Here is a 20,072-nt window from a genome sequence, read left to right as displayed (position 1 = left end):
GAATCTGGAATACAAATAAATGTTAAGAAATATTAAAAGCTTGCTTTCTTTGACAATGACCGGCCTGGAATGTGCAGCAACCAGGCATCACAAAGTGTCCGAGTGTCCTTCTGCGGCCGTTGTGTATCCCGGCTTGGCTCAGACCCAGCTCTGTCCTGGATCAATCCCCAGCGTGGGTGGTACAAACAAGACCCCCCCACCCCACTCTCGGAGCAGCCTAGTGCCCCAATGCTGAAGTTTTTGCTATGCAAGCAGAAAGCCAGGCCCCTCGGAAGACCCGCTGGGGACCAGCCCTTTCGCACACCCCACAGGTCCTCCACTAGGAGTGTCTCTTGTGCACCGGCTTTGCTTGGGTAGGGGGTCTGCAGCTCTCCCACCCCCAGTCAGCCAGCAGCCTCCCTCTGCCATTCAGCAACGGGGACTCTGGGGCAGCCCCTGGCGGGCCCTCCTGCCCGCCCGCCCGCTGCAACTCCTCCAAGGTCCCGGGGTTATCTCGGTCTCTTATCATCAAGCGATTGGGCACGTGTGGTGTTGTGGTTTTCGCAGCCCGGAGATAGCAGGGAGCCAGAGGTGACCAGAGGGGGAGGTGCCACCCGGGCCCAGCCAAGCCGTGGGGCTGCCCGAAGGATGCGGCAGACGAGGAAGGGGGTTCTCTGATGAGAGAGACACCCCACTGCTGGATCCGGATCTCTAAGCCTCATACCCCTCCCAGGGTGCCAGGAGAGACAGACAGACAGACAGACAGACACACACACAAATACCTGCAAAAGCCAGCCCTTGGTAAGGTGTAGCCTTGACTGTCTTTTCACTGGATTTTCACCTGCAACTGTCCCAGCCCCCTCCCCCTTATTCCCCGTTCTGCTTTCCGGGTGCCGGAGGGCAAACGAGCCAGAGGCCTTCGGCCATCGGGACACTTAAAACAAATTACGATCAACGAATCATAGTTTAGGATGGCAGCGATTGGGGAGGGGGGATTGCGATTCGCCCATCGCCTTCCCAGGAGCCACAAGCAAAAAGGAAAGTTGGGGGGGGATGTCCCCAACTTCTTTCCACCTGTTGGGAAGAATCACCACCGCGCAGGGGGCAGGAAAGGTGGGACCCTCCCCCCGCGCTGCAACTGCGGTCCGAGAAGACCCCCCTCCCCCCCCCGCAGGCGGGTAGCGTTTCCGAGCGGGGCGGGCGGACCTTCTCTCGGAGGAGCCCCCTAATTTCCCCCCAGCCCGAAGCAGCCGCTCCAGAGTTGGGGCGCCGAGAGGGGCTCCCCAGTTCTGCCCCCGCCTGGCGGGCGCTGCGGAGGACGCCCCGGGAGCCCCCTCCCCCCCTCCCTCCCCCGGCGCCGCCCCCGCCCCGCCCCGCCCCGCCCGGCAGGATCTGAGCTCACGGAGGAGGATGCAGCCCCGCGGCCAGGGCCCGGCCGGCCCGGTCACATGCAGAGCCCGTGACCGGCATCCCGGAGCCGCCGCGCAGCCCGGAGCCAGGTGGGTGCGGGGCGCCGGGTGCGGAGAAGCGGGCGGGGGGCTCTCGGAGCCGGTCTTCGCCCCCGGAGGGCCCGCCGCACCCCCCCTCCTCCTCCTCCTCTCGCCCGGCTTTCCCGGAGGGACCCCTCCCCCCTCCCCGCTTGGGGCGCTCAGCTGCTCGGCCACGGGCCCCCCCAGCCGCTCCCCCATCCGGGCGGCAGAAACAGCCCCGCCGCCTCCTCCGCGCTGCTCGCCCCGCTCCATCCCCACCGGCGAGGCGCCCCCCGAGGACCCCCGTTGCCCCCCCCGACTGCCCCGCCGGGCAACTTGGCGCTAGCGGCGCCCTCTTGATGGGCCGGAAGGGGGCGCCAGGAGACCACCCCTTTCCCCCCCCACCCGGTGGCGGCGGTGGCTGCCCCCAGGTAGACTCTCCCTGGACGCGGAAGCTCCAGGCAGCAGCGGCGCCGGGCGGGCAGCCCCTCCCTCCCTCCCGGAAGTCGGCTTCCTGCCTGCTGCGCCGGACTGGGAGGAGGGGGACGAGGAAGGCGGGGGGGGGGCTCTGCGGCAGCCTCTCATCGCCCCCTCCCCCCCCAGCTAAGCGGCCCGGGCCATGTCCACGGAGAGCTCCCCGCTGCTCAGCGGCCGCCTCTCTCGGCTCTCGGGGGACGCGGAGATGGCGGGGGTCGCCCAGGAAGAGGCGCCCCTGGTGGTGGGCTCGGGCTCCGGCGGGAGCGGCGGCGGCGGCCCCGACCCGGCCCGGCAGCTCTCCACCTTCTTCGGGGTGATCGTGCCCACCGTCCTCTCCATGTTCAGCATCGTGGTCTTCATGCGAGTCGGTACGTGGGGACCCCCCCCGCCCCGGCGGCTGGGGGGCTCCGGACCCTCCGGCCAAGCGGGTCCGGGACAGGGAGGCGGGGGGGGGGGAGCCAGGTTTCCCAGCAGGGGGAGGAGCCCAGCGCTCACCCCTCCCCCCCGCCCCCTCCCCAGGGTTTGTGGTGGGCCACGCCGGGTTCCTGCAGTCGCTCCTGATGCTGGTGGTGGCCTATCTGATCATCTCCCTGACGGTGCTCTCCGTGTGCGCCATCTCCACCAACGGGGCCGTCCAGGCTGGGGGCGCCTACTGTATCCTTTGGGGCTGGGGTCTCCCGGAGATTGGGGTCCTGGAAGGAGGCCGTCCAGGCTCCAGACGGCAGAAATCTGGTCTGCCTGCAGGGGGCAGCCCTGCTCAGCTCCTCCAGGTCATCCGAGGTCACCTGGACGCTGCCCCTCCAAAGCCCAGCCAGGGTGTGGGCCCTGCCCTCCCCAGACCCCGCAGAGGCAGAGATGGGGCTCCTGATCCTTTGGAAGAAGGAAGGGGACACGCCACGGCTGTGCCCCCCCCCCCGCCTCTGATGCAGGGCTTTAGCATCTCACCCAGGGAGGGAGACTGCTTCTCGAAGACCCTACAAGCTGCAAGGGGGGAGGGGGGACAGCCCAGGTGGTGAGGACGGGCGGGGCTCTCCAGGCTCACCAGCCAAGCCCCCCAAAAGTCCGGCCTGAGCGAGAGACACCCCCCCCCCGCCATCAGGCACCTCCAGCTCTGCCTCTGCGGGGCGGCCGTTGGGCTCCCTCGCAAGGGCGGTGTGTGGGGGGGGTGTTCCTTCTGTTTTTATGGAAGCTTTGCCTTAACTCCCCCCCCTCCCCAGTCATGATCAGCCGGACTCTGGGCCCCGAGTTCGGGGGGAGCATCGGCCTGATGTTCTACCTGGCCAACGTCTGTGCCTGCGGCGTCTATGTCCTGGGGCTGGTGGAAGCCATTCTGGACGTCTTCGGCGCAGGTGGGCCTCGAGCCGGACCCCGGGGGCTGGGTTGCAGAGCAAGGGCCACTTGCCCACCCTGCTCTGCTCTAGACACGGGTGCGAATGGCCCCCTGAATCGCCCCTCCCTCTTCCTCCTCCCGGCCCAGATGGATCCGACCCGCCAGGCAGTAAGACGCTCCCGCAGGGCTACCTGTACAGCTTCGTCTACAGCTCGCTGGTGCTGTTGCTCTGCCTGCTGGTCTGCCTGGTGGGTGCCCACATCTACTCCCGGGCAGCCTTCTTCATCTTCCTGCTGGTCAACCTGGTGCTGGTCACCATCTTCGTCAGCTTCTTCACCGTCTCCCCTCGGCTCATCACCGTCTCCCATGGAGACAACCAGACCTTCAACGCCTCCTTCACGGGCTTCAACATCTCCACCCTCAGGGACAACATGTATGGTAGGGGCGCTTCGCCCGCTTGGCCAGGAGGGGGGGGCAAGTGCTGGCGTTCAGCCCTGGCGTTTCCTGGGGGGGTGGAGGGCCTCTGGCAGCTGACCGTTGGCCAAGTTGAAAAGCCCTGGGGCGGGGAGGAGAACGGAGGACTATATGCAGCGGTGGGGTGGAGGCAGCCATGCCCCCCTCCTGGGATGACCTGGATCTTCCCCCCACCAGCCATGTACTCACAGGACTACACTACCAATAACCTGATGTCTTTCGCCACCGTCTTTGCCGTGATGTTCAATGGCTGCACCGGCATCATGGCCGGCTCCAACATGTCAGGTGAGGCCTGGGGGGCCCTGGGGAGGGTCTCGGGGGTCCTAGGAGAGCTTCCGTGGGGAGGCGGGATGGTTAACCCCCTCGATCCTTGCAGGGGAGCTGAAGAACGCCAGCGCCTCCATCCCCAAGGGGACGATTGTGGCCGTGCTGTACACCTTCGTCATCTATTTCTTCCTCTTTTTCATGACCAGCTTCACCTGCGAGAGGTGAGGGGCTGCGGGGGGCCCAGAGAGGGACCCCCGCAGCAGGTCGCCAGCCTCCCGTCCTCCCCCTCAGCTGGGGACTTCCTGGACTCGAGGCTGGCATGGGGGGGGCAGACGTCGGGCATGAAGGGGGGGGCATGCCTCCAGGGAGGGGCTTGTCAGGTGGAGGCCTGCTGGCAGGGGGGAGACTGACGCCCCCCCTTGGCCTCCCCCAGGGCCCTCCTGAAGGGCGACTACGGCTTCTTCCGGTCCATCAACGTCTGGCCTCCCTTCGTGCTGATGGGCATCTACTCCGCCTCCCTCTCGGCCTCCATGAGCAACCTGATTGGCGCTTCCCGCATCCTTCACGCCCTGGCGAAGGACGACCTCTTTGGTGAGCGAAGCCCCCTGCCTGCCGAGCCCCTCCGCCAGCCCTGCCCTCCTCCGCCTGGCCAGGAGGTCCAGCGCTGCATCTTTCTCTCTCTGCAGGGCCTGTCCTGGCTCCGGCCAAGATCGTCTCCCGAGGGGGCAACCCCTGGGTGGCCGTCCTCTACACCTGGGGCCTCGCGCAGGTAACACCTCCCCCCCAGGCCCTGGGGACCAAGGACCGCAGGTGGAGGGAGGCATCTCTGGGGCTCCTCCGGTAGCTGGGGTCTCCAATCGTGGCCCCTTTAAGACTGGTGGACTTCAACTCCCAGAATTCCCCAGCCAGCGTAAGTGATCTTGACCACTGGTGGGGGAATTCTGGGAGTTGAAGTCCACCAGTCTTAAAGCGGCCACGATTGGAGACCCCCGGTCCATACAGGCAGTCCTTGACTTACGGCTATAACGGAGCCCCAATTTTCCGTTGCTAAGCGAAACATTGGTTAACTGCCGCTTTGCAACTTTCCTCGCCACCGTCGTGAAATAAAACACTGCGGTTGTTAAGCCAGCAACAAGTGATTCCGGCTTTCCCCCCATTGAATTTCCTGGTCAGGAGGTCGCTGAAGGGGATCACATGACACCCCTACCCCGGGACATACCCTCCCCCCAAAAAACCCTCGTGTTGGTGGCTAAGCATCCAAGTTTTCATCAGATGACCATGTGAGGTGGGGGGGGGATGCTGCAGTGGCCTTAAGGGTGAGAAATGACCCCAAGCCCCTGTGTTCAGTGCCGTTGTAACTGAGCGGTCACTAAATGGGCCGTTGTAAGCCGAGGACTGCCTGTGCGCAGACTAAAGCAACTTCCTGCATCCTGGTGGGACAAGAGGGGTAGGCAACCTTGGCTCTTTTATGACTCATGGACTTCAACTCCCAGAATGCTGACTCAGGAATTCTGGGAGTTGAAGTCCACAAGCCATAAAAGAGCCGAGGTCCTCTTCCTGCTCTTTGGCCTCCGGAAGGCCGCCCCTCCCTCCTGGGACCCCAGACTGCCTTCCCCCACACCCCTCCCTCCCCTGGCCCACCTGGGGTGACTCTGGGGGTCCTCAGAGGAGCATCATTGGGCAGAAGAGACCCTAATTATGCAGGCCGACAACATGGCGGATGGCTTGTCCCGTTCCTGGCTCAAAAGGGCTGGCCCCCTCCGGGCCTTCAGCAGGTGATCTGGGCCAGGGGGCGCCGGAGAGCCCGGGGTCACGGACGGAAGGTGGGGGGGGTTTCTCCCCCCCCTTTTAAGGACTCCTGCCTTCCCCAGCTGGTGCTCCTGGTCGGGAAACTCAACACCATTGCCGGCATCGTGACCGTCTTCTATCTGGTCGCCTACGCCGCCGTGGACCTGGCCTGCCTGGCGCTGGAGTGGGCCTCGGCGCCCAACTTCCGGTGGGTGCAGCTTCCCAAGAGGGGAGGGGGAGGGCACGCCGGGGCGTGGGGGTGTCTGTGGGTCCGGCGGTGCCCTCGAGCCCCAGAAGGGATGGGGAGGGAGGGGCCGTGCCAGCCACCTCCCACTCGCTCGCTCGCCCTCTCCCCCGGCAGGCCCACCTTCCAGCTCTTCTCCTGGCACACCTGCCTGCTTGGCATCCTCTCCTGCCTGGTGATGATGTTCCTGATCAGCCCAGCGGGGGCCTCGGGCAGCCTGGGACTGATGCTTCTCCTGTTGGGCTTCATCCACCTGCGCTCGGCCGCCTCTTCCTGGGGCTACATCAGCCAGGCACTCATCTTCCACCAGGTGCGGCGCAGAGCGTGCGGGAGGCGCTGGGGGGGGCAGGGGCAACCTCTCCCAAAGGGGCCATGAGACACGGAGGGTCTTGGGGGTCCCGGGCGGAAGAGGCTGACTGGCTCTGCGCTGGGTTAGTGGGACGAGGGCTCCGGTCTGAGGAAGGGGCCGTGCGGATCCACGCGGGTTGGGGAAGGGGGCACCGTGGGGGTCTCCGAGGCAAGTAGGGGTCGTCCTCAACATACAACAGTTGGGACTGGAGCCTCCGTGGCTCAGCAAGGCCCTAGTCGTGCCTGGTGCTGCGGACTTTCCCCCCACGGTTGTTAAGTGAATCAAAAAGGGTCATAAATCAAATCTTGCTTCCCCGGGGAAAGTCAAACAAAGGGAGATCACCTGATCCCAGGAAGCTGGAGCCGCCCTCAGTCCGTGCTGGCTGCCAGGGCCCCAAATCTGGATCCCCACGTGACCCCTGGGGGACGCCGCAACCGCCGCGGCCCATCTCTTTTCCGTACGGTTGTCATTTTGAGCGGTCACTAAATGAAGGGCTGTAAGTGGAGGACTGCCTGCAATGCACAAGGCGGGAGCGACGCAGGGCAGGATCTGCTCGGTCCAAACGACAGCTCCCCCCCCTGTTTAGTGACCGTTCAAAACTACGACGGCACTGGGGAAAAAGCGACTTCTGACATTTTTCATACTTACGACTGTTGCAGCGTCCCCGTGATCAAAATCCAGACGCTCGGCCACTGACTCGTATTTATGACGGTCTCAGTGCCCCAGAAGGGTCGCGTAATCCCCTTTTACGATCTTCTGACAAGCAAAGTCAAGGGGGGGGGAAGCCGGATTCACTTAACGACCGAGTTGCTAACTTAACACCTGCGGTGATTCACTTAGCAACATAAAACGGGTCAAAACTCACTTAACAAATGTCTCGCTTGGCAACAAAAGTTTTGGACTCGGTTGTGGCCGTAAGTCGAGGACCACCTGTAGAGAAGAAGGCAGCAGGTAGACGAGGGGAAGATGTCTCTGGTGGGACTAACGGGGGGGTCTCTTCCCCTCTTGATCCTCCTCCTCTCCCCCCCCAAAGGTCCGGAAGTACCTGTTGCTGCTTGACATCCGGAAGGACCACGTCAAATTCTGGCGGCCGCAGATCCTGCTGATGGTGGCCAACCCCCGGGGTGGATCCCAGCTGATGCGCTTCATCAACCACCTGAAGAAAGGGGGGCTCTTCGTCTTGGGCCACGTGGAGATCGGGGACCTGGGTAGGGGCAGGGGTTGGGGCAGGGGGGGTGCCCTTCTTCCGTGGGACGCCACGTGGCCTGGGGTCTGTGGGGCAGGGCTCAGAGAGAGGCCGAACCCCAGAAGCGTGGCACAGCTTCGGGGGGGGGCGTTTCTTGACCCCTGCGCCCGCCCTGCCAGGGGCCCTTGGCGATGCCACCTTCGCTGCTTCTCCCGCAGACACGATGCCCTCGGACCCCATCCAGGCTCACTACAACTTCTGGCTCAGCCTGGTGGACAAATTGAGCATCAAGGCCTTTGTGGATCTGACCTTGTCTCCCTCCGTCCGGCAGGGGACGCAGCACCTGCTCCGGATCACTGGCCTGGGTGAGGGGCCCGGGGGGCTGCAGGGGGGGTGCCGGAGGGTTTGTGGTGCCAGGAGAGGAGAGACCCCCCCTCGGTGTTAAGGAGTCTGACACTTGGTAGCCCCTTGGGGTTGAGGCTGGCCCCTTGCAGCCCCTAAGGATGGAGCGCGTGCCAAGAAAATGAGCCTAAAAGGAGCCAGGGGCCCCTTGAGGTCCCACCCTGTGGCCCCCCCCAGGGTGGCCCTGCCCCCTCCCATCAACAGAGCGGCCAGATGTTTTGGGAAATCAAACCAAGCAAATCTATTTATTTAGTCATTTGTGTCCTGCCTTTATTATATTTAAGAATGACCCAAGATGGCAAACATACCTGATGTTCCTCCTTCTATCCTATCTTTTCCACAACAACAACCCTGTGAGGTGGGTTGGGCCGAGAGGGAGGGACTGGCCCCAAAGTTTCCCAGCTGGCTTTCATATCAAGGCGGGACTAAAACTCACCGTCTCCTGGTGATTGGCCCAAAGTCACCCAGACATTTTTTGTGCCTAAGGCTGAACTAGAACTCACCATCTCCTAGTTGTTAAGGCAGCCCTAGAATTCCCAGTCTCCTGGTGATTTGCCTGTTCACCCAGCTAGCTTTTGTGCCTAAGGTTGGACTAGAACTCAAAATCTCCTGGTTATTGAACTAAAGTCACCCAGCCTAAGGCAGGACTAGAACTCACCGTCTCCTAGTTTTTAAGCCAACACCTTAAGGCTTTCAGGCTTAAGATGGCATTAGAATTCCCAGTCTCCTGGTGATTTGCCTGGTCACCCAACTAGCTTTTGTTCCCAAGGCTGGACTAGAACTCGCTGTCTCCTGGTTTTTAAACCAGCGCCTTCACCACCAGGCCAAACTCTGCCACAGGAAGGCTGCTTGGACTTCATTTGGTAGCCATTCTGAGGACCTCCAGAAGGAGACAAAGTTGCTCAGCACACAGGGAAGCCCCCTCTGCTGACGTGGTGGGAAGGCTCCCCTCTGGAGCCTTTTGTCCCACTAAGTCAGGTTGCCCTCATCCCATAGAACAAAATATTGGGGGGCGGTTGTTTTCCCAGGGGACACTGGAATATAAACCACGGTCGGTGTGCTGGGTCTTGATCTGCCTGGGGGAGGCCAGCTGTTCTCCCCCTTGCTGAACCTGGCCAGACCATCTGCATTGACGTGGTCCGTGCGCTTCCTTGTCTGCAGGTGGGATGAAGCCCAATACGCTGGTCCTGGGTTTCTACGACGACTGCGTCCCTGAAGATTACTTCCTGCAGGACCCGGCCTTCAGTCAAGCCAAGGAGAACGACGAGTTCGGGGTGGACCTGGCAGCCCTGCAGGCCCACTTTCCCCCCGTGCGGGTCACGGCCAACCAGCGGGCTCTGAGGCCCTCCGAGTACGTGGCCATCATCTCGGACGCGGTGAAGATGCACAAGAACGTCTGCCTGGCCCGCTACTTCCACCTGCTGGACAAGGACCTGCTCTCCTCCTCGGCTTCCAAGAAGCGCCTGGAGGGCCGCTACATTGACGTCTGGCCCCTCAACCTCCTGCGCCCCAACACACCCACCTACGTGGACATCTGCAGCCTCTTCCTGCTCCAGATGGCCTGCATCCTCACCATGGTCAGCTCCTGGAAAGGCGCCCGGCTGCGCATCTTCCTCTGCGTGGAGTCGGGCGACCTGGGCTGGGTGAGCAAGGAGGAGAAGCTGCGGGAGCTGCTGACCAAGTTGCGGATTAAGGCCACCATCAAGATCGTGACCTGGGACCAGGTGGTCGCCTTCCAGAGCCACCCACAGCCTGCGGGGACCGGGAGGCCGAGCCCTGCCGAGGTTCAGGGCCCTCCCGGTCCTCCCAACCCAGAGAAGCTCTTGGGGGAGACGTTCCTGAACGCAGCCCCGTTCCGCGTGACGGACGAGTACTTGGCTTCGGTCAACGAGCTTCTGCTGAAGCAAGCTGGTCAGGCGGCCGTGCGCTTCCTCTACCTGCCGCGGCCTCCTGCAGACACCTCTCAGTATGAGCGCTACCTGGAGCAGCTGGAGATCCTCACCACTGGCCTGGGGCCAACCCTGCTGATCCACGGGCTGACCCCCGTCACCTGCACCGAACTGTAAGTGGCCAGCAGCAGGCATGCATTCGTGGCCAGCAGCAACCCCAACGCCTTGTCCTCAACGAACAAAACGTGCCTTTGTCTCTGGAGAAACGAGGAGGCCGTGCTGAGCACAGCTTTGCTGAAGACATGTGGGGGGGAAGGGTACATCTGGGGCAGCGGAGAAGGGCTGCTGAAATGGGGAGGGAGGAGGACCAAGGACTGCGCTCTCCAGGACACAGATGTCTTCCACTATTTGAGGACAACTTTCATGGGACCATCTCGGTGGGACTGAGGGTCCCAGTGAGAGATCTCCCTGGGCACCAGGGCTTCTTCTGAGCACTCCCACAAATCTCCAGAGCCGGAAGCACTTTCCTCATCCATTTCCTGGTGCAGAAGGCAGAGGGGGTGGCCTCCCTCCCTGTTGGAAGTAAGTGGGCGCGGATATTTGCCAAACGAAACATCTGGGACAGGCCCTTGTTGGACTTCAAGGTGACCTTCTCCTCCTCCTCAGCCGGGACTCTGCGCTGGCTTGACCAAGCCTGTTCCCCCCCCCCCCCGTGTGTGGAATTACAAGTCCCATCACGGGCCCCTCAAGGATAGCTAACTGTTGACAAGGACGATGGGATTTGCAGTGCAGCGTACCAAGAAGTGCATTTGGTGTCATTGCGAACACCGTTCGGATGAGGAACATTCTGTGAAGCTTCCGATTTGAGTTCGAAATGGGTTCTTTCTGCAGGGGTGTGTGTGTGTTTTGAATCCAGGACAGCTCTGTCTGGCTCGCGCATCTGGTTTTGGGCCCCAAATGGTTGGAACAAACCCTTCCAGAGGCCTTCGTCCTTTGAGCGAGCCTGGCCATCCGGAGTTGCTTCTTCCAGCGTAGCCTTCCTCCTTTTCAACAGCCTTTCCTTCCGCTGGAGCAGAACAGGCTGCTGGGGGCCACCCCAATTCTCCCCCTCCCCCGTGGCAAGCCAGGATGAAAGCTCCTGGGAGGGGGTCTCCGCCAAGCCATTAGCTTAGCAGCTGATTAGAAATGACAAGCACTTAACAAAAAGAGGGTTTTTACTTCTCTCCTGCGAAAGGTGCTTCTACTAACCACTAACCCACCGCAGATGAAGCTGCCTCTCCGGCGGGGGGGGGGGAGGGGGGCTGGGAAAAGGGGGCGCGGGGTTGGAAAGGGGGAGCAGCTGCTCCGCGGAACAAAGCCGGGCAATAAAAGCGAAACTTGCAGGAGCCGAGCGTCTTTGCCTTCAGGCTGCGGCGTTTGCGTGCCTTCCCCCGGGAGTCCCTGCTCAGCCAAGGCCGGGCGAGCACAACGGACCGAGGGCAGCGGCCGGGCGGCACCTCCGCGATCTTCCCGGACTGGCTGCTACGGAGGGGAGGCGAGCTCCCTTCCCCACCCTCCCCACCTCCAGCCCCGCCTGGGCTGAGCCTGCCGAGGTTTCGGGGAAGCGCCCCCGTCTCCTCCCCCCCCATGACCGGGGGTCCCTTCTCTCCGCGGGGGGACACTGGCGCGGCTCTCCCGCCGGGCAGAGCTTTCCGGGAGAGGCAGCGGACTGAGCCCCCAGGGGAAGCGGCGCTCCGCGGCGGGATCCCGACAGGAGCGCCGGCGAGAGCGGAGAGGCTGCGGCGCTGGAGCCGGTCCTGGTCCGAGCCCGGGTTCCGCGCGGGGCGGCGGCGCTGCAAGGAGCGGCTCGCGTCTGGGCTCCCCTCCGACGGCCGGCTGGGCGGGCGGGAAGCGCGTGGGGGAGGCTAGGCTGCCGGACCGCGGAGCCGGAGCTTCGTAGGCGAACTCGAAATGCCCCTTTTGAGGCTTGGCAGCTTCCGAGCGGGCGGACTTCAGCTCCCAGAATCCTCGCCGGCTGGGGAATTCTGGGAAGCCCACCTTTCTTAACGCAGGGTAGGCAACCTCGGCTCTTTTATGACTCGTGGACTCCAACTCCCAGAATTCCTGAGTCAGAGTGGCTGGCGCAGGAATTCTGGGAGTTGGAGTCCTTGAGTCATAAAAGAGCCCAGGTAGCCTATCCCTGTCTTAACGGATTGTTCTTTTCTTAAAGCTGCCGAGGTTGAAAAACCCCGTAGGGCCCTGCGTAAATCAGGCGACGGGTGGAGGTCGAAGGGCCTGCTGTCGGGGAATTATGGGACCTCGAGTCCTAAAGAGTTGGAAGGGGCAGCCCCGAAGGACCCCGGAAGTTCAACCGCCAAGTGCCTAGAGCGTCGCTCTTCTCTTTCGTAACTAGCCCCTCCGCCAGATTGCTTTGGCCATAGAGGCCCAATGTACAGAGCGGCGCTCCCAAGCAAGGCGTGGCTGTCCGAGCGCAGGTGTTCATTCGCGGAAGGAGGCCACGCCCCAGTGGGTGCAAAGGACGGGCCTGGGGGGGGGGACGACGAGGACGACACGCGTCCTTTCGGGCTGGCCCCTCCCAAGATGGCCGGCTCTCACTTCCGGTGGAGAACGGAAGCGCGTCCTCTCTAGGAGCGCGAGCCCTGTCTCCCTAGCCGGGCGGAAGCTCCCACTTCCGGCCTGCAGGTGTGCTCCCCAGGTGAGTCCAGGCGGGGGTGGGAGGAGGGAGCAGCCGGGCAACCCGCAGGAAGGAGCCGCCTCTTCGGACGCGCCCCAAGCCCTGACTCCCCCTCCCATCATCCCGGGCCCCCGAGAGTGATGGGAGTTGTAGTCCAGCTGTCTGGAGGGCGAGCAGGCGCCCTGAGCCCCCAAATGAAATAGAGACACACACACAACCTCGAGAGGCCCCCTGCTCTTCTTTGGGGTGCACGAGTTGGGTCTCTCCACCCCTAAACCCCCCCCGCCATGGAAAGGCCCCTGCGCCCCTCCCCCTGCCAAGCCTGATCCTGGTTTGCATGGCTCAGTGGGTTAGGACGCTGATCTTGTCAGTCAGAAGGTCGGCAGTTTGGCGGGTCGAATCCCAAGTGCCAAGTAGCAGAGTGAGCGCCTGTTACTCGTCCCAGCTTCTGCCAACCTAGCAGTTCGAAAGCACGTAAAAATGCAAGTAGAAAAATAAGGACCACTACGGTGGGAAGGGAACAGCGTTCTGTGCGCCTTTGGCGTCTAGTCATGCCGGCCACATGACCACGGAGACGTCCTCGGACAAGCGCTGGCTCTTCGGCTTTGAAACGGAGATGAGCACCGGCCCCTAGAGTCGGAAACGACTAGCACGCCTGTGCGGGGGAACCTTGACCTTTACCTTTTTCTTTTTTATTTATTTTTAACGCCTAAGGTCCTAGTTCCTTACGTCAACTCAAGATACCATATCGGTCCAATGAGATAACCCAAGCGGAGACTTCTTGATCAAGCAGCACTTTATTTGATTAAACTAAGCAGCTGGGCAGCCAACAAGCTGGAACGCAGGCAGAGTTACATCCAGAAGTGGCACACCTTGGAAAGTTGGTAGCATGCCTTTATAAAGTTTGTTAGACAATGAGAATCAGACAACGGAGCCGTTGCATCCTAAGGAAGACATCAATCACTCCTGCACACTCCCTTGTTCCCCCCTTCAGTACATCCCATCCATGCACACGTTTCCCACGCTTGCATGAGATTTCCCTGGTGCAAAAGCCAATTACGAAAAGCAGGAAAGCAACAGTTAAGAATAAATAATTCCCCTTTGTTCCAGAACCCTTCAAAAGTATGTTGGCCGCCCATCTTGCCCCTGGCGTAACTCCTGAGTGGCTGGCCATACTTCTGATTGTTGTTATTAGTTGCGAAGACCCGTCGCAACTCCATGGACAATATTCCTCCAGGCCTTCCTGTCCTCTACCGTCTTCTGGAGTCCATTTAAGCTCACGCCTCCTGCTTCAGTGACTCCATCCAGCCACCTCATTCTCTGTCGTCCCCTTCTTCTCTTGCCCTCCACCTTTCCCAGCATTAGGCTCTTCTCCAGTGAGTCCTTCCTTCTCATTAGGTGGCCAAAGGATTTGAGTTTCCGCTTCAGGATCTGGCCTTCTAAAGAGCAGTCAGGGTTGATCTCCTCTAGGACTGACCGGTTTGATCGACTTGCAGTCCAAGGGACTCGTAGGAGTCTTCTCCAGCACCATAGTGTTGTTGTTGTTGTTGTTAGTTGCGAAGTCGTGTCCGACCCATCGCGACCCTATGGACAATGTTCCTCCAGGCCTTCCTGTCCTCTACCATCTTCTGGAGTCCAGTTAAGCTCACGCCTACTGCTTCAGTGACTCCATCCAGCCACCTCATTCTCTGTCGTCCCCTTCTTCTATTGCCCTCAATCTTTCCCAGCATTAGGCTCTTCTCCAGTGAGTCCTTCCTCCTCATTAGGTGGCCAAAGTATTTGAGTTTTAGCTTCAGGATCTGGCCTTCTAAAGAGCAGTCAGGGTTGATCTCCTCTAGGACTGACCGGTTTGATCGCCTTGCAGTCCAAGGGACTCGCAGGAGTCTTCTCCAGCACCAGAGTTCAAAGGCCTCAATTCTTTTGCGCTCAGCCTTTCTTATGGTCCAACTTTCACTGCCATACATTGCAACTGGGAAGACCATAGCCTTGACTATATGCACTTTTGTTGACAGGGTGATGTCTCTGCTTTTTAGTGTGCTGTCTAGATTTGCCATGGCTTTCCTCCCTAGGAGCAAGCGTCTTTTAATTTCTTGACTACAGTCCCCATCTGCAGTGATCTTGGAGCCCAGGAAAATAAAATCTGTCACTACCTCCATTTCTTCCCCATCTATTTGCCAGGAATTAAGAGGGCCGGATGCCATGATCTTAGTTTTCTTAATGTTTAGTTTCAACCCAACTTTTGCACTCTCCTTCTTCACTCGCAACAAGAGACTCTTCAGTTCCTCTTCACTTTCTGCCATTAGAGTGGTATCATCTGCATATCTTAGGTTGTTGATATTTCTTCCAGCAATCTTAATTCCAACTTTTGATTCATCTAGCCCTGCCTTTCTCATGATGTGCTCTGCATATAAGTTAAATAGGCAAGGCGACAGTATACAGCCTTGCCGGACTCCTTTCCCAATTTTGAACCAATCAGTGGTTCCGTGTCCAGTTCTCACTGTTGCTTCTTGGCCCGCATATAGGTTTCTCAAGAGACAAATAAGATGTTCTGGTACTCCCATCTCTTTAAGAACTTGCCACAGTTTGTTATGATCCACACAATCAAAGGCTTTAGCATAGTCAATGAAGCAGAAGTAGATGTTTTTCTGGAACTCTCTAGCTTTTTCCATGATCCAGCGTATGTTGGCAATTTGATCTCTAGTTCCTCTGCCTCTTCGAAATCCTGCCTGTACTTCTGGTAGTTCTCGATCCACATACTGCTGGAGTCTAGCTTGTAGGATTTTAAGCATAACTTTACTAGCATGAGAAATGAGTGCAATGGTGCGATAGTTTGAACATTCTTTGGCACTGCCTTTCTTTGGAATTGGAATGTAAACTGATCTTTTCCAATCCTGTGGCCACTGTTGAGTTTTCCAAATTTGCTGGCAAATTGAGTGTAGCACTTTTACTGCATCGTCTTTTAAGATTTTGAATAGCTCAGCTGGAATACTGTCACCTCCACTAGCTTTGTTGTTGCTCAGCTTTTCTAAGGCCCACTTCACTTCACATTCTAGGATGTCTGGCTCGAGGTCAGTGACCACCTCATTGTGATTATCTGGGATGTTAAGCTCATTCTTGTATAGTTCTTCTGTGTAATTTTGCCACCTCTTAATCTCTTCTGCCTCTGTTAGGTCCCTGCCATTTTGGTCCTTTATCATGCCCATTTTTGCATTGAACGTTCCCTTCATCTCTCCAATTTTCTTGAAAAGATCTCTGGTCCTCCCTATTCTATTGTTTTCTTCTATTTCTTTGCACTGTTCATTTAAGAAGGCATTCTTATCTCTTCTAGCTATTCTCTGGAATTCTGCATTCAATTGGGCATATCTATGTTTTTCTCCCTTGCCTTTCGCTTCCCTCCTTTCCTCAGCTATTTGCAAAGCTTCCTCAGACAGCCATTTTGCTTTCTTGCATTTCTTTTTCTTTGGGATGGTTTTGGTTGCACCATAGTAAAACTCTGCAAACGTCCCTGTTAGGGAATTTGTTGTGCAAAGGTCTCCTTGTGCTACCAAAGAGTTGCACAGACAAGGAAGGGTACTGAGAGCAGTAAGAGTCACACACAAGAGTACACTGAGTTGTAAAAACAAAAAGTAGTTTACTTTGAGGTGGTGTAAGAACAAAAAATGCACAGTCAAAAATAAACAGTCCAGGTCATAAACAATAGCAACAGTCCAAGGAGTAATCCAAACTACAAAGTCTTCTTACCGGTCCAGAGGTCAATACACAGTTCAGGTTTACAACAGTAGTAAACCAACAGCAGAGCAAAAACAGTAGTAGAGATCAGTGAATCAGTGATAAGATTCTGTAGAAATACAAATACAGGCAGTGACCTGTTAACAACCTTTGCAGCCTTCCCCGCCCCTCCCCCCCCCCGGTCATTGCAATCAGAATGCAGGGGCTTGGCAAGTGACTCATGTTTATGACAGTCGCTGTGTCCGAAGGTCACGTGATCACCTTTTGCCACCTCCTGACAAGGAAAGCCAATGGGGAAGGCAGATTCGCTTAACGACCGTGTGACTAAGTTAACAAGTGAAGTGATTCACTTAGCAACTGTCTCGCTTAGCTACAGAAAGTCGTAAGTTGAGGACTGCCTGCACTGGAAGCAGCCACCACCCCTTCCTCCGCTTCGCTCCCCACACGTCTGCTCTTCTCATCTTTCAGGCCGTCCAGCTCCGGGCATGGCGTTGCTGTCCGCCGTCCACCTGGGCCTTCCTCCTCCGGGCTGCCCGCATCGCCAGGCCCTCGTGACCGGGCCCTACCGCCACTACCACTACGGCTGCGACGGTGTGGACGACCGAGGGTGGGGCTGCGGCTACCGTACCCTGCAGATGATGTGCTCCTGGCTGGCGGCAGCCGGGGGAGAAGCAGCCGCCGGCCGGCCGGTTCCGTCCCTGAAGGAGATCCAGGATTCCCTGGTGGAGATGGGGGACAAGCCCCCCTCCTTCGCGGGCTCGCGGGACTGGATCGGCACCGTGGAAGCTGCTCTCTGCCTCGATCATTTTTACCACGTGCCGGGCAGGCTGCTCCACGTCCGCCTCGGCCGAGACCTGGAAGGGGAGCTGGAGACGTTGTATGCTCACTTTCAGGGGGGTGGGGGCCCCGTGATGATGGGGGGAGGCCAGGACCACGCCTCCAAGGGGTTGCTGGGGGTCTGCTCCGGCCCCGAGGGACACCACCTGCTCACTCTGGATCCGCACTACTACGGTCCAGCAGGCTCGCTCAGCCGACAGGAAGCCCAGGCCAAGCGGTGGGTCTCCTGGCGGGGGCTCGGCTCCTTTGAGGAGGCCTCCTTCTACAACCTCTGCTTGCCCCAGTTCAGGGCCAAAGGGGCCCCCCCACTGCAAAAGAGGCCTTCCTGAGGCCAGGCACGCGACGCGGACCAGCAGTTTGAGCCCCTTCCAAGGGTCTGGCTGTGGGTGGGCATCACACGCTTGGCACGTGCTGGGGGCATCAACGTGGAAGGAGAAGCCTTGGCGGCAGCTCCTGCATCAGCCAAGAAGGGCTCCTGCCCTGGGCAGCCCTTGGGTTGCTGAAGCCCCTCACCCAAGCTCTGGAGCCACTGCTAGGCCTGCGGCATTGCCAGATCATTGCTGGGGCCTGGCTGAGCCCGGCCTTCCCTCCCTGGCCCGCACACCCAGCCAGCTCCGCTAAAGATCAGAGGACTAAAGTGGCTTTATTTTAATCTGGCTGGGGTTTGAGGAGGGTTAGTACCACATGGAGCTGGCTGGTTTGGTGGTTTAATCGCTCTTTAGTGCCGAAGCTGTGCTCCCAGCGGGCCTCTCCTGAGACGAGGTTCGTCGCCAGAGCCGGGCTGTCCTGCCCACTTGTGGACTTCAACTCCCAGAATCCCCCAGCCAGCAAGGATTTACCAGGATTCAGCAGGGGTTAGGACAAGGCACAAATACGGCCAGGTGACTTCGTTGCAATTTTTGGACCAGGTTAATTGTCTTAATAGCTGGTGGGAATGCTGTCAACATAACACAGCTGGCTGGGGAATTCTGGGAGTTGAAGTCCAAAGTCTTCCAAGTGGCCACGGTTGGAGACCCTTGCGTGGGTGACTTGGCAGGGTGTGGAAACTGTAACAAACGTTTCTTTTTTTTTTTTTTTGAAAAGTTTTTCAGTGCATTTTATCTTTAACAAAACAAAAAAACCCTCCCAACCCCCTCCCCTCTTCCCAACCCACCCCAACACCTCCCTCCCTCCCCTTCCCCCCTCCCCGACTTCCCAGAGCTAAATACAAGGTATAAAAGTAAAAACAATCATAATCTACCATATGCAAACAACAATAAACCATTAAATCTATCGCACTTTAACTCTTATAAAATGACTACAAGCAATATAAATATCACATCAATACTTATTCAAATGCTAAGTGAAACTTTTTAGTCCCATATTTATTCTGGATGTAATCAATCCATTTTTTCCACTCCACAATATATCTCTGTTGCGAATGGTCTTTCAAGTACGCTGAAATCTGCCATTTCCGCCAGGTTAGAAACTTTTAGAGTCCATTCTTCTATAGTTGCCAGTTCTTCCTTCTTCCAGTATTGCCCTACTAAAAGTCTTGCTGCCGTAATTAAATTCAACATCAACTTAATGTCCACAACAGTAGTGTCAGTAATAATACCCAGTAAAAACAATTGCGGACAAAACTTTATCCTTTTCTTAAATATCTTCTGCATATTCCACCAAATTTTAATCCAAAATGCTTTAACCCTTTTACAAGTCCACCATATATGAAAATACGTTGCATCCTCACAGCCACACCTCCAACATTTGGGCTGGCAGTTCGGATACATGCTTGCTAATTTTTTAGGATCTAAATGCCACCTATAAAACATTTTATAAAAGTTCTCTCTTAAATTTTGGGCCTGTGTAAATTTTACATTTCTCACCCAGATCTTTTCCCAAGTATCCATTGTGATAACTTCTTGAAAATTCTGAGCCCATTTTATCATACAGTCTTTAACAAGTTCCGTTTCTGAATCAATTTCTATCAATGCAAGATATATCCTTTTAATATGTGCTTGACCTTGATCTCTAATTTGCTTTACCAAATTTTCATCAGTCATTGAAAAACCAATTTTCTGATCTTCTTTCCACCTGGCCTGTAATTGCCCATCCTGAAAGCAAGTTTGAACAATCTTTTCTTCTCGTAAAAGATTATACGACTTCAAATGCCATAAATTCCTTTCCAAACTTAAAATTTCCTTATGTAACAAACATTTCTGACGTTAAACAATTACCAAAGAGAAACTCCCTTTCTGAATAACTAAAAACTGAAAAAGTACACATTGTTCTTGGACTGGTGTCGTAATTGTGTGACCGGTTGCGACACAAGTGTCCCAATACCCAACCTGGGCCACTCCTGAGGTGAAAGTCAGGGGAGTGCCAATTTTTATGACTTGTTCAATTGATGAATGGCAGAGCTGTGGAGGTAAGGCATGCTGTCCGGCCAGGAGGCTTGAGGTTTGAGGGGACTTCAGCGTCCCGTGGGGCAGGGGAGGGACACTCAGGGGAAGGGGGGGGAAATGTGGAATAAACAGGGGAAGGTAACAGGAAATGGGGGCTGGCTCCCCCCTCTTCGGCCAGCAAGACCCAATTGCCGCGTCCCTTTGGTCACATGGCCAAAATTCGGACACTTGGCAGCTGACTCATATATACGGCGGTCACGTGATCCCCTTTTGTGGCCTGACAAAGTCAATGGGGAAGCCGGATTCACTTAACCAGGTTACTCACTTAGCAACTGCAGTGATTCACTTAACTGTGGCAAGAAAGGTCGTAAAATGAGGTTAAACTCACTGAACGGCTGTCTCGCTTAGCGACAAATCTGGGGCTCTGTTATCATAAGTTGAGGACTACCTAAGGTTTTCCTGGCTAGCAACACCTGTCGTAACCCCAAATCAAGAATGGCACCTACTAACTAATCGTTCCATGCCAAATTCTTTGTCGTTTTACACCTGTAGTCAAAAATCTTGCCGGTCTGAAGGTTGTGTACATCTCCAACA

General features: G+C 57.6%; 2 protein-coding genes across 3 annotated transcripts; both read left to right on the top strand.

The window, feature by feature from the left end:
* The first annotated feature begins 1,255 nt into the window (after positions 1 to 1,255).
* LOC308676988 (solute carrier family 12 member 9-like) lies at positions 1,256 to 11,351 on the top strand. The gene is made up of 14 exons (XM_081343069.1): positions 1,256 to 1,478; positions 2,052 to 2,293; positions 2,445 to 2,579; positions 3,143 to 3,274; positions 3,403 to 3,693; positions 3,907 to 4,014; positions 4,106 to 4,217; positions 4,430 to 4,587; positions 4,683 to 4,765; positions 5,868 to 5,992; positions 6,146 to 6,338; positions 7,411 to 7,585; positions 7,782 to 7,928; positions 9,127 to 11,351. Exons 2-14 carry the CDS (start codon positions 2,068 to 2,070, stop codon positions 10,029 to 10,031), a joined length of 2,790 nt encoding a protein of 929 aa, XP_081199195.1. The 5' UTR covers positions 1,256 to 1,478; positions 2,052 to 2,067; the 3' UTR covers positions 10,032 to 11,351.
* A 1,115-nt stretch (positions 11,352 to 12,466) lies between these two features.
* On the top strand, positions 12,467 to 18,362 carry LOC308677467 (ufm1-specific protease 1-like). 2 transcript variants are annotated; one of them, XM_081343906.1, is made up of 2 exons: positions 12,467 to 12,549; positions 16,726 to 18,362. In XM_081343906.1, the coding sequence occupies exon 2, from the start codon at positions 16,743 to 16,745 to the stop codon at positions 17,421 to 17,423; it is 681 nt and encodes a 226-aa protein (XP_081200032.1). In that variant the 5' UTR covers positions 12,467 to 12,549; positions 16,726 to 16,742; the 3' UTR covers positions 17,424 to 18,362. The 2 variants fall into 2 exon arrangements, with proteins under 2 accessions (XP_081200032.1, XP_081200031.1); XM_081343905.1 differs by lacking the exon at positions 12,467 to 12,549 and adding an exon at positions 13,224 to 13,408.
* Positions 18,363 to 20,072: the final 1,710 nt, after the last annotated feature.

Source organism: Vipera berus, assembly GCF_964194415.1.
Source record: "Vipera berus genome assembly, chromosome: Z".
NCBI lineage: Eukaryota > Metazoa > Chordata > Lepidosauria > Squamata > Viperidae > Vipera > Vipera berus.
This window is presented reverse-complemented; position numbering and strand designations above follow the sequence as displayed.

Coding starts and splice junctions, on each gene's coding strand:
- LOC308676988 (XM_081343069.1), top strand. CDS start 2,068: ATGTCCACGGAGAGCTCCCCGCTGCTCAGCGGCCGCCTCTCTCGGCTC. Junction 4,218..4,429: donor ACCAGCTTCACCTGCGAGAG/GTGAGGGGCTGC, acceptor GGCCTCCCCCAG/GGCCCTCCTGAAGGGCGACT. Junction 7,929..9,126: donor GCTCCGGATCACTGGCCTGG/GTGAGGGGCCCG, acceptor CCTTGTCTGCAG/GTGGGATGAAGCCCAATACG.
- LOC308677467 (XM_081343906.1), top strand. CDS start 16,743: ATGGCGTTGCTGTCCGCCGTCCACCTGGGCCTTCCTCCTCCGGGCTGC.